Below are 13,932 nucleotides of genomic sequence, written 5' to 3'. Positions count from 1 at the left end.
AGCACGCAGTAGCACAGGCCACTTTTTACTGTGGCTTAGTAAAAGGACGCTAACTAACTAGCCAATAGGTGAACTAGTCACAGCCTCTACAGTTGGAGCTGTACCCAGACAAATGTTGAGATTCGTACTTCGTTACTTCAAGTGATATTCAGCACCAACCAGCTAAACTTCACCAGACACATTTACGTACTGCAATAACGGCCTAAATCTGATCATCCAACCTTTCTTAAGCCTCCATTAAAAAAATTCCAATGTTCCCTGATCTGCCTCTTCCTCTTGGCAGATTCCCCCTACCCTCATTGCACTTGGTTCTCGGTGGTGCCACAGGAAGGGCAGGGACATATTTAGACATGGAGGAAAGGGGAATCAGGAGGGAAATCAACTTCCGCTCTGGAATTGTTTTAACAGTCTTGGAAGGTGGACATCACTTCAGTTCTCTTATTCATTTTTTACCTGCCTATCCCCAGCGATACTAAGCAAGGCAAAACAAATGTATAAACACCAAAAAGAAGAAAACAAAATTATATTCATACATTAGTATCACAATACAATTAAAAAACAGGATATTGGGTGTATGGAGGGGAATGAGGGCACATGCAGTTCTTAATGATGCCAGGCAGGAGGAAAATCCTGTCACAAAGGGTCCACTTGGGGTTTGTGTTGCTTTTTTCTATGTCAGGGAAACTCATGGGGGGGGGGGGGGGGGGGGGGAATTATGGATTGCTAGGTTGGTTTGTCTGTTTTGAAATATATAAGGCACAATATTCAAAAAAGCTGAGTTGGGTCCTATTTTCAGGCAAATTTATAAGCCTAAGGAGTCATTTTGCTAAAACTTTGCATGCGCTAAATGCCAAGAAGCCCATTTCATACCCACGGGCTTCTTAGTATATAGCACATGATAATTCTGTTAGATCGTGCTAAGCTTTAGTAAAAGGGCCCCTAAGCTTTCAGCTGAAAATTCATCTTAATTTAGGAGTTTAAAAATTATGCTTATAAATTACAAAAAAAAGCTATGCTTATAAATTTAGGCCTGTCATTCATTTGCTTCCCTGGGTTGTGCGCATTCTATAACCGTGAAATGGAGTCGTGGTCATAGAAAGTTTGATAGTGTTTTCAGTGTAAGAGGAAACATTTTAACAATTCTTTTAGACAGGGAAAACAGTCAACTACAAAGTACCAGTTCAAGCTCCTCTTATTGACCTATAAGTGCATTCACTCTGCTGTCCCTCACTACCTTTCCACCCTCATCTCTCCCTAGACTCCTTCCCAGGAACTCCGTTCACTAGGCAAATCTCTCCTAATTGCACCCCTCTCCTCCATCGCTAACTCCAGACTCAGTTCCTTTTATCTCGCCGCACCTTATGCCTGGAATAGACTTCCTGAGCCATTACGTCAAGCTCCATCCCTGGCCGCCTTCAAATCTGGGCTAAAGGCCTACCTGTTTGATGCTGCTTTTAATTCCTAACTTGTCACCTGCTCGTAACCTTTATCTTGTCTTCCTCTCTTCAATAGTCCCCTTTCCTTATGTGTCCTGTCTGTCCTACTCTTATCCCTTATTTGTCCTGTCTGTCTATTCTGATTTAGATTGTAAGCTCTTTTGAGCAGGGACTGTCTTTTCTTCATGTTCAATTGTGAAGCGCTGTGTACGACTGGTAGCGCTGTAGAAATGATTTGTAGTAGTAGTAGTAGTAGTAATAGTAGAAAAGTAAACCAGCCAGGCATTTAACAACTATATATTTACCTCCAAATTCTATAAATGGTGCTAAATATTTGCACACACAATTAAATTGAACAGAGCCAATTAGCATTGATAATTAGGCCCTATCAATTATTGGTGTTAACTGGCATCAATTTAAATTTAAAAGCAGCTCCAAAGGGGTGTGGTCATGGGAGCGTCCTGGGCAGATCAGGGGTGCTCTCGCAGTTTATGTGTGCTTAGAATAAGGGGGTTCCGCATCTAATTTTGGTGCAAGGATTTCCACCAGGGTTCAGTTGGTGTAAATGCTCACGCCTAAAGGTAGTCACAGATCTTGGTGCTAAGTGCTATTCTATAAATGACACCTAATTTTGAACGTCGTTTAAAGAATTGCAGTCTGTTATTTTTTTTTGGCGCTGATGTTTCGGTGTCATTTATAGAATTTGGTCCTTAGTGTAATCTGATTGTTTAAGCTAAATGGTACTATGTACCTGCTCAGTGTTCCGTAATGCTTCCACAGCTTGTTTGTGGGTAGCACCTTCCAGACTAGCACCATTGACAGACAGCACACGGTCTCCTGGAAAGAATGAAAGAAAGGCTTGAATAGAAGCTGATTAGAATAAAAACACATTGCTATCTGTGCTGAAACCCAGTTTATCATTGTGTGCTTAGTAATGCAGTTTTCTTCACATAAAAACTTTTCAGGTGAATTCCTGACTCCAAAGATTGTAATTGTAGCTGAGTTCATTAAGAATGGCAGCTTTCTTCAAAAGCAGCTACTTTTATCTGTAGTTATGTGGTAGTCTCCTGCTTTCTGTGCTAGACTCACTTAGTGGCATAGACAGTCAATTTTGGGTGGGTCTTAGCCCAAAGTGGGTGGACATGAAATTTTTTCTCTGCTCCCCCTTCCCCCTGGTGCCACCAACTCAGTTTTCACCAAGGCGTGGGATGACAGCATCAGCAGCTAAGGGACACTGAAACTGAATGCTGAGTTTGGACAAGGAAGTTCTGGCTGCCTTTGGAGGTGGTCCTCAGTTGGTGAGTTTGGGAATCCCTGCCAGATGCAACAACGCCAGGCATGCTGGGGCCCAGGGCAGAAATTAAGGAGGAAACCCTCTGCTATTACTACCACACACCAAAACACCTTCACCAAATATAGAACAAGTGATCACAAATTAGAAATAAAAAGGCAAAAAACTCAGCATGTAGTGCAACAGTGGAGAAATAAAAATCATTTCCTTTTTGTACTGAACACAGTGCAAAGACATTTGCCAAGTATATTTCCCATTCCAGTTAATAAATTCATAATAAAATACTTTTTCTGCCATTGTCTGGACATATTATTTTTCCATCATGTTGGTCCCATTTTCTATTTTCTGCTTTCCATCTGTCTTCTGCTAGTTCTCTTTCCAGTGGCTGCTATTTGTCTTTTCTCCTTTCTTGTTTTATTCCCTCACTAGTAAAAAAAAGCCCCGTTTCTGATGCAAATGAAACGGGGGGGGGGGGGGGGGGGGGGGGCTAGCAAGGTTTTCTTCAGAGTGTGCATGTGGGAGTGTGTGTCCCTGCCCTCTGCCCTCTCTCCCTCCCCCTCCCCCCTTGGAGTCCAGTCCTTCAGTGTTAAGTTTCCTGCTGTTCTGTGTTACAGAGAGAGTGAGGGCATCTCTCTCCCCTCCCCCTCTGAGTCCTTCACTGTTACAGAGCGAGGGATTTCGTGCTGTGCTGTTTTCCTTCACTCATGGGGAAACCGGATATCTCTGGCGCTTCACACTTCCGGCTGGAGGCTTCATAGAACGTTGGTCTTGCCTTTTATATATATAGATAGATGGCCTGTCTCTGACAATTATTTTTTGCTTTTAGTTCTTTCCTGCCTTTATGTCTACTCAGTTGTCTCCCTTTTCTTTCATTCTACTTTTCACCTCCCTATGAACTTCCCATTTTCTTCTCTCAACCCCTAGCTCTTTCATTTCACTCCTTCCTCAGCATTCTACTCCCTCCCACCACATTTCTACCTTGTAAACTCACTATGCTCTCACTTTTCTCTTTGCCACCCCCTCTTCTGGGCTCTCCCACATGGTTTCATCATTCCCAGCATCTTCCCTCTCTCATCCACCTTCTACCCTTGTAACCTAGCAATCTCTTCACTCTCCCCCTCCACTCTCCCCATGGCCTGACATCTCCCTGTCCCTGTCCCTTCCACTTCACCCCCCACCCAGCATCTTCTTTGTACCTCATCTCTCTTCCTTCCTGCTCCCTCCCCCTGTAATCCAGCATCTCTGTTTCTCTCCCCCACCCTAAAAAACTTGGTTAAGCATTCCTCCCTCTTTCCTGCTGTCCTTCCAGCTGCTCCATGGTCCAGAGTATATCCCTCTCTCTTTCCTCCCTCTCTGTCCCTGTGGTCCAACATTTTTCCTTCCCTGCACTTCAGTCCAACATATGTCTCTCTCTTCCTTCCCTTGTTCAATCCAGCATCTCTCCCTTCCACCACTCTGTCCAACATTTCTCCTCTCCCTCTTTCTTCCCTTTCTACCTCTTGTTGTGTGGCAACCCTCCCTTCGCCTCCCTCAACCTCAAGGTCCAACATCTCTTGCCTCTCTCTCCCAGTCCTCTATACTTCTGGCTCCAGCATCAGTCCCCTGCATCGATCCCTCCACCCCCTTCTCCAACATCTCTCTCCCCCTCTAGCCTCCCTATCCCTCGAGGCCAGGCCACTCTATAATGAAGAGACACACTAAGGTAGACCGGGGAGAGGGAGGGAAGGAGATGTTGGACAATGGGGTCAGTTTGCCTCCTGACAAAGGTGCACTGCTTTAGTCCTTCCAAAATCTGTCCAATAATTGTGTCTATCAACCAGCAGGTGGAGATAGAGAACTGAAAACTGAGTTGAGACATTTCTCTCTTTGCATCCAGTCCAAACAAGAAGAACAAACTCAGAATAAACACAACCTTAAACAATAACCAGATGAGTACATATAAGTACATAAGTATTGCCATACTGGGTAAGACCAAAGGTCCATCAAGCCCAGCATCCTGTTTCCAACAGTGGCCAATCCAGGTCACAAATACCTGGCAAGATCCCAAAAAGTACAAAACATTTTACACTGCTTATCACAGAAATAGTGGATTTTCCCCAAGTCCATTTAATAACTGTCTATGGACTTTTCCTTTAGGAAGCCGTCTAAACCTTTTTTAAACTCCGCTAAGCTAACCGCCTTTACCACATTCTCTGGCAACGAATTCCAGAGTTTGATTACACATTGAGTGAAGAAAAATTTCTCCGATTCATTTTAAATTTACTACATTGTAGCTTCATCGCATGCCCCCTAGTCCTAGTATTTTTGGAAAGCGTAAACAGACACTTCACATCTACCTGTTCAACTCCACTCATTATTTTATAGACCTCTATCATATCTCCCCTCAGCCGCTTTTTCTCCAAGCTGAAGAGCCCTAGCCGCTTTAGCTTTTCCTCATAGTGAAGTCGTCCCATCCCCTTTATCATTTTTGTCGTCCTTCTCTGCACCTTTTCTAACTCCACTATATCTTTTTTGAGATGCGGCGACCAGAAATGAACACAATATTCAAGGTGCGGTCACACCATGGAGCGATACAAAGGCATTATAACATCCTCATTTTTATTTTCCATTCCTTTTCTAATAATACCTAACATTCTATTTGCTTTCTTAGCCGCAGCAGCACACTGAGCAGAAGGTGTCAACGTATCATCAACGACGACACCTAGATCCCTTTCTTGGTCCGTGACTCCTAAAGTGGAACCTTGCATGATATACAGTGGGGGAAATAAGTATTTGATCCCTTGCTGATTTTGTAAGTTTGCCCACTGACAAAGACATGAGCAGCCCATAATTGAAGGGTAGGTTATTGGTAACAGTGAGAGATAGCACATCACAAATTAAATCCGGAAAATCACATTGTGGAAAGTATATGAATTTATTTGCATTCTGCAGAGGGAAATAAGTATTTAATCCCTCTGGCAAACAAGACCTAATACTTGGTGGCAAAACCCTTGTTGGCAAGCACAGCGGTCAGACGTCTTCTGTAGTTGATGATGAGGTTTGCACACATGTCAGGAGGAATTTTGGTCCACTCCTCTTTGCAGATCATCTCTAAATCATTAAGAGTTCTGGGCTGTCGCTTGGCAACTCGCAGCTTCAGCTCCCTCCATAAGTTTTCAATGGGATTAAGGTCTGGTGACTGGCTAGGCCACTCCATGACCCTAATGTGCTTCTTCCTGAGCCACTCCTTTGTTGCCTTGGCTGTATGTTTTGGGTCATTGTCGTGCTGGAAGACCCAGCCACGACCCATTTTTAAGGCCCTGGCGGAGGGAAGGAGGTTGTCACTCAGAATTGTACGGTACATGGCCCCATCCATTCTCCCATTGATGCGGTGAAGTAGTCCTGTGCCCTTAGCAGAGAAACACCCCCAAAACATAACATTTCCACCTCCATGCTTGACAGTGGGGACGGTGTTCTTTGGGTCATAGGCAGCATTTCTCTTCCTCCAAACACGGCGAGTTGAGTTCATGCCAAAGAGCTCAATTTTTGTCTCATCTGACCACAGCACCTTCTCCCAATCACTCTCGGCATCATCCAGGTGTTCACTGGCAAACTTCAGACGGGCCGTCACATGTGCCTTCCGGAGCAGGGGGACCTTGCGGGCACTGCAGGATTGCAATCCGTTATGTCGTAATGTGTTACCAATGGTTTTCGTGGTGACAGTGGTCCCAGCTGCCTTGAGATCATTGACAAGTTCCCCCCTTGTAGTTGTAGGCTGATTTCTAACCTTCCTCATGATCAAGGATACCCCACGAGGTGAGATTTTGCGTGGAGCCCCAGATCTTTGTCGATTGACAGTCATTTTGTACTTCTTCCATTTTCTTACTATGGCACCAACAGTTGTCTCCTTCTCGCCCAGCGTCTTACTGATGGTTTTGTAGCCCATTCCAGCCTTGTGCAGGTGTATGATCTTGTCCCTGACATCCTTAGACAGCTCCTTGCTCTTGGCCATTTTGTAGAGGTTAGAGTCTGACTGATTCACTGAGTCTGTGGACAGGTGTCTTTCATACAGGTGACCATTGCCGACAGCTGTCTGTCATGCAGGTAACGAGTTGATTTGGAGCATCTACCTGGTCTGTAGGGGCCAGATCTCTTACTGGTTGGTGGGGGATCAAATACTTATTTCCCTCTGCAGAATGCAAATAAATTCATATACTTTCCACAATGTGATTTTCCGGATTTAATTTGTGATGTGCTATCTCTCACTGTTACCAATAACCTACCCTTCAATTATGGGCTGCTCATGTCTTTGTCAGTGGGCAAACTTACAAAATCAGCAAGGGATCAAATACTTATTTCCCCCACTGTAGCTATAATTCGGTTTCCTCTTTCCCACATGCATCACTTTGCACTTGCTCACATTAAATGTCATCTGCCATTTAGACGCCCAGTCTCCCAGTCTCGTAAGGTCCTCTTGTAATTTTTCACAATCCTCCTGCAATTTAACGACTTTGAATAACTTTGTGTCATCAGCAAATTTACCTCACTAGTTACTCCCATCTCTAGGTCATTTATAAATATGTTAAAAAGCAGCGGTCCCAGCACAGACCCCTGGGGAACCCCACTAACTACCCTTCTCCATTGAGAATACTGACCATTTAACCCTACTCTCTGTTTTCTATCTTTTAACCAGTTTTTAATCCACAATAGAACACTACCTCCTATCCCATGACTCTCCAATTTCCTCTGGAGTCTTTCATGAGGTACTATGTCAAACGCCTTCTGAAAATCCAGGTACACAATATCAACTGGCTCACCTTTATCCACATGTTTGTTCACCCCTTCAAAGAAATGTAGTAGATTGGTGAGGCAAGATTTCCCTTCACTAAATCCATGTTGACTTTGTCTCATTAATCCATGCTTTTGAATATGCTCTGTCATTTTGTTCATAATAATAGTCTCTACCATTTTGCCCGGCACCGACATCAGACTCACAGGTCTATAATTTCCCGGATCTCCTCTGGAACCTTTTTTAAAAATCGGCGTTACATTGGCCATCCTCCAATCTTCCGGTACCACGCTTGATTTTAAGGACAAATTACATATTTCTAACAATAGCTTCGCAAGCTCATTTTTCAGTTCTATCAGTACTCTGGGATGAATACCATCCGGTCCAGGAGATTTGTTACTCTTCAGTTTGTAGAACTGCCCCATTACATCCTCCAGGTTTACAGAGAATTCATTAAGTTTCTCCGACTCGTCAGCTTCGAATACCATTTCCGGTACCGGTATCCCACCCAAATCTTCCTCGATGAAGACCGAAGCAAAGAATTCATTTAATCTCTCTGCTACGGCTTTGTCTTCCCTGATTGTCCCTTTTACTCCTCGGTCATCTAGCGGTCCAACCGATTCTTTTGCTGGTTTCCTGCATTTAATATACCTAAATTTTTTTTACTATGTGTTTTTGCCTCCAACGCAATATTTTTTTCGAAGTCCCTCTTAGCCTTCCTTATCAGCGCTTTGCATTTGAATTGACATTCCTTATGCTGTTTTTTAATTATTTTAGTTGGTTCCTTCTTCCATTTTCTGAAGCATTTTCTTTTAGCTCTAATAGCTTCTTTCACCTCACTTTTTAACCACGCCGGCTGTCGTTTGGTCTTCCGTCCTCCTTTTTTAATACGTGGAATATATTTGGCCTGGCTTCCAGGATGATGTTTTTGAACAGCATCCATGCCTGATGTAAATTTTTGACCCTCACAGTCGCTCCTCTAAGTTTCTTTTTCACCGTTCTTCTCATTTTATCATAGTCTCCTTTTTTAAAATTAAACGCTAACGTATTTGATTTCATATGTATACTTCAAAGCTAATATCAAATCCGATCATATTATGATCACTGTTATCAAGCGGCCCCAGCACCATTACCTCCCGCATCAGATTATGCGCTCCACTAAGCACTAGGTCTAGAATTTTTCCTTCTCTCGTCGGCTCCTGTACCAGCTGCTCCATAAAGCTGTCCTTGATTTCATCAAGGAATTTTACCTCCCTAGCATGTTACAGTTGCCCAGTCAATATTGGGGTAATTCAAATCACCCATTATTATTGTGTTGCCCAGTTTGTTTGCATCACTAATTTCCTTTAACATTTCTGCATCCATCTGTTCATCCTGGCCAGGCAGACAGTAGTACACTCCTATCACTATCCTTTTCCCCTTTACACATGGAATTTCAATCCACAGTGATTCCAAGAAATGTTTTGTTTGTTTCCTATAGAAATTTTGAATCTATTTGATTCAAGGCTCTCGTTAATATACAATGCTACCCCTCCACCAATTCGATCCACCCTATCACTACGATATAATTTGTACCCCAGTATGACAGTGTCCCACATGTGTTGACCTCTTTCATCTTTGAACAACCTGTAGAGAACAAGAGATATGCAGGAAGCACCATCCAAGGTGACAGTTGATATTTGAACCGTTACTTTGCCCCAGCTAAACATCTCTGAAACCTTGGGCGTGCCTCTGGAATATTGGCAAGGACTGATGCAAAGAAAATGATCAGGTAAGACCTAATTTCTCCTTCCAATGCATTGTTTCCCACTATTCCAGAACCTGTGGGGTGTTCAAAAGCAAACCCTAGAGTGAGTGGGATCCTAGCACCGTCACCACCCTGAGGACTGAAGCCCCAAAACTGGTTTTGAGCATGCCACATCTGCGCTGTAGTGCTCGGCAAAGGTATGCAGCATTGATCATGTTGCCACCTTGCAAATATCTGCGGGAGACAGTAAGGTAGTCTCCACCCAGGATGTCACTGTATGTCTTGTAGAATGAGCCCACAAGGCCTGAGGAGCCTGCTGTCCTGCAAGCAAATAAGCTGATGTAATAGTCTCCTTCAGCCATCTAGCAATTGTGGGCTTGGAAGCCATGAGGCCAAGGCACAGTCTATCTAATTTGCAAAACTTACTTATGAATTCTAGATAACTAATGAGGACTCTATGCACATTGAAAAGTTTTAAGGAAGAATACCGAGACACTTCGTCCTCTCCACAAAAGGACACAAAATCCACAGACTGGTTGAGATGAAATGCTGATACCACTTTTGGAAGAAAGAAAGGAACTATGCGCAGGGAGACCCTTGCCTCCAAAACGCAAGGAAAGGGATCCCGACAAGAGAGAGCCTGAAGCTTCAAAACCTTACGTGCTGACACAACAGCCAACAAGAACACTGTCTTTAGCATAAGATCTTCCAAAGAGGCCTTCCAGAGTGGCTCAAAAAGAGGTTTCTGAAGGGCCCAAAGGACTAAATTAATGTTCCATTCTGGACATGGCGTACAGAAGAGAGGCCGCAAGTAACCCACTCCCCACAAGAATCAATATCCAGATGAGATGCAAGAGATATCTTCTGTAGTCAGCCTCTGAAACAGGACAAAGCCTGAACTTTTAAAGAACCCATTGCCAATCCGACCTGTCTGGAGAAATGCTAGGATGTGCACCATCTGAGCAAAGAAGGGAGACAGTCAGTGCTCAGAACACTAGCCTTTGAACATCCTCCACACTCTTACATCTACCATGGTTGTAAAGCATTTCCAAGCCTGAAGCCACGTAGGAATAACTGAATCAGAATAGCCATTTCGTCTCAACTGAGCCCTTTCAACGGCCAAACCATAAAACCAAAGAGGCATGGATTCTCCTTGAGCACCGGACCTTGTTTCAGTATGCCGTGTACCTGCGGAAGACGGAGAGGGCCCTCGTCCAACAGATGAATCAGGTCTGCCTACCATGGCCTCTGCAGTCAATCCGGGGCTACAAGAATTATTCCACCCCACTGTAATGTGATCCTTTTCAACACACAGCCTACTATGGGCCAAGGAAAGAAGACATACAGTAGATATGTCTCTGGCCAGGGATGCAGTAGGGCATTCATCCCCAATGAGCCCAGTTCTTTCCAATGGCTGAAGAACTTGGGCACTTAGACATTCCTTTTCATCGTCATCAAGTCCAGAAGTGGAGAACCCCATTGGTCCACTATCAGCTGAAACCCCTGGCTGGATAGCTCCCATTTTCCTGGGTCCAAGGAGTGCCCGCTGAGAAAGTCCACCTCTATGTTCAAGGACCCCACGATGTGAGCTGCCAACAAGCAGAGAAGATTTTTCTTTGCCCAACTCATGAGGGAGGATGCCTCCACCGCCATCAGACAACTGCGGGTCCCACCTTGCTGGTTGATCTAAGCCACTGCTGTAGCATTGTCAGAGAAAACTCAGATCGGGGCCCCCACCAGAAAGGGTGCAAAGACGCGTAAGGCATTCCACACTGCTCTGAGCTCCAAGCGATTTACTGACCACTGATACTCCTGTTCTCTCACTGATACTCCAGGTGCTTGTGCCAGATGAAACCTGTAATGAGCTCCCCAACCCGACTTGCTGGTGTCTGTTGTCACCACCTCCCATTGTGTTATCGGTAAGGGAGCTCCATCTTCCCTCAGCTGTCTTTTCACCAAGCTGAAGAGTCCTAGCTACTTTAGCCTTTCCTCATAGGGAAGTCGTTCCATCCCTTTTATCATTTTCGTCACCCTTCTCTGTACCTTTTCCAATTCCACTATATCTTTTTTGAGATGTGGTGACCAGAACTGCACACAGTATTCAAGGTGAGGTTGCACTAAGGAGTGATACAAAGGCACTATAACGTCCTCGTTTTCCATTCCTTTCCTAATAATGCCTAACATTCTATTTGCTTTCTTAGCCGCCGGTGCACACTGAGTAGAGTGTTTCAACGTATCATCAACGATGACACCTAGATTCCTTTCCTGGTCGGTGACTTCTAATGTGGAACCTTACATCATGTAACTATAGTTCGGGTTCCTCTTTCCCACATGCATCACTTTGCACTTGCTCACATTAAACGTCATCTGCCATTTGGATGCCCAGTCTCCCAGTCTCGTAAGGTCCTCTTATAATTTTTCACAATCCTCTTGTGATTTAACAACTTTGAATAACTTTGTGTCATCAGCAAATTTAATTACCTCACTACTTACTCCCATCTCTAGATCATTTATAAAAATGGACCTCTAAGCCCCCTCATGATTAATGAAGATGGTACTCCTGACGCCAAAGATGGTACTCCTGATGCCAAAGAAGGCTCCTCAATGAAAAACACCTCCAGTGCTTCAGAAATAAGAGTACTGAGTTCCTCTTTATGGAACAAGCTCAGTACTTTCGGATCATCTCCCTCCTCCAACGGCTCCTTCAATGATAGCTCCTCCTCTGAATAAACTGAGGCCATATCAGGTAAGGAGGGAAAAAGCAGAAACAGGAGTGAGCAGATGAGGCTAAATGAGATCTCTTCAGAGGCTGAGGAGAAGGGGGCAGAAACTGAAGCACCTTGCAGCAACTCTGATTATCTCTGCTTCAGTAAATGGGCCTGGTATTAAGAGCAATATAAATTCCAGAGAAAACAAAGATCCCAACAAAGCTGAATGCTCTGTCAAACCCTGAGGCTATAAAATGGCAGCTGTGCTCTGTGTGTGATCAGAAAGAGGCTGCTCTTCACTCCCAGTTGGGCCCGACAAAGTGGCGCCTGTTCCTGTGCTCTCCTGCATCAAACTGTGCACTTGTCCTTCCAGTCAGCCCAAAGACCCTGGCATATTTGTATGCTGCTCCAAATCCCTAGATGTGCTGCCACTGACCATTTCCTCCTTGCCCTGCAGAATTCCCAGCTTGAACACACTGCAACTCCTTGACGCTGGCTGGCAGGTCCCACAGCAGGAACACTGCTTAACTGCCTTCGTGGGAGTTGCCATTCACCCTGTCAGAAGCACAGTACAATATGTCCTAAACGAGTGAGTCAGGATCCCTCCCCTGCACCAAGTAGAGCTTGCAGCCCTCCAAGTGATTCTGTCAATATTTAGTTGGTCTTACCACTGCCAGTTGCTCCCCCTATGCTCCTGAGCTCCACAGAAAAACAGGGGAGAGGTTAAGAGAGGGAAGACGTAAATTTGCGGGGCACCAGAGGCAGGGATCTGAAGACCTCCAGATATGACTCTGCAGACTCAGGCCACCCACAAGCTCAACTGGGGACAAGTTCACCAACTGGACCAGGAGCAAAGCACTCAGAAACAGAGGCTGAAAAGTGTGTCCATCCACCTGCTGGAGATAGAAAATACTGAGGAGATGGACTGGATGATAAGAAAGGTATGTCTCAGATCAGTTTCAAGTTCTCTATCTCCTCCTGCTGGTCGATGGACACACCTATCTCGCAGGTTCTGGAATAGTAGGAAGCTACGTAATGGAAAATGTTCTTAATATTTAAGTTAAAAGGGTAGATTGCCTGAATGTTGCTCATTATTTGTTCTTTTTTCATTATTTACTTACAGCAACTCAAATACTTAGAACCCAGCTAGCTCAAGAATGTGAAGCATAGAGACCTTCAACCAGTAAGAAAACAGCTGGAATTCTTGGGAAGTCCATCTACATAGCAGATGTCAGCACCTAAGGACCAATTTGCCCACCCAGTCTGCCTGGCTGTTCTGTCCCACTGCACTAATTAATGATGGATTCCAGCTGTCAGTTAAACAAAAGTTTTTCACCTGTAGCATATCAGTCCTTATCCAAGTCAATTTTTTTCTCATCCCTTCTTGGTTGTCTACCATTCTGGGTAGAACAGTACAGCAGCATACAGTTTCCCATAATTAAAAGAACATCTAGGGCCTTCCCATAGCTGTCTTTTACCCAATATTTCAACTTTGTTCTTAACTACTGTCCTTTATGCATAACTAAATTCTTTTACAGTACTGGCTTCTAGTAGCTCTGTTTGTTGGTTATTCCAGGCATCTACCACCTGCTCTCTAAAGTATTTCCTCTGAGCCTCACTTATTCTCCCAGGCCTCAGCTAATCCAGCTATCATTTCAGCATCTATTTAGATTTTGGGTTCTGGTGCATTTCCCCTGCTCAAATGAGATGTATGTATTGGAAAAAGGTTGAAATGGCCAGTCTGATACATCTATTTAGCTTTCGCCAGGATGTAATTCAGCCATGGGGATATGAATTGTTACTAAAGTTTTCAATCAGCTCCTCAGTTTGTTAGCTCTAATGGAGATGGACTATATTGTGTAATTGTTCCATACAGCACAAAGTTTAACCACGTTATTAAAAAGCTGAGCAATTCATATCTCAATCACTCGCATAACATTTTATTCTTCCTGCAAGCAGAGAGCTCAGGAAAATTCTAACCA

General features: G+C 44.2%; 1 protein-coding gene across 1 annotated transcript in view; it reads right to left on the bottom strand.

Moving 5' to 3' along the window:
* Window positions 1-13,932, bottom strand: part of PTPN13 (protein tyrosine phosphatase non-receptor type 13) — a gene marked incomplete at its 3' end in the record, with an annotated part of 651,945 nt that overhangs the window by 176,094 nt on the left and 461,919 nt on the right. The window contains 1 exon segment of the mRNA XM_030190609.1: window positions 2,188-2,273. Coding sequence (XP_030046469.1) covers window positions 2,188-2,273 — 86 coding nt within the window.

The sequence above is a fragment of the Microcaecilia unicolor genome, chromosome 2 (assembly GCF_901765095.1).
Source record: "Microcaecilia unicolor chromosome 2, aMicUni1.1, whole genome shotgun sequence".
Lineage (NCBI taxonomy): Eukaryota > Metazoa > Chordata > Amphibia > Gymnophiona > Siphonopidae > Microcaecilia > Microcaecilia unicolor.
This window is presented reverse-complemented; position numbering and strand designations above follow the sequence as displayed.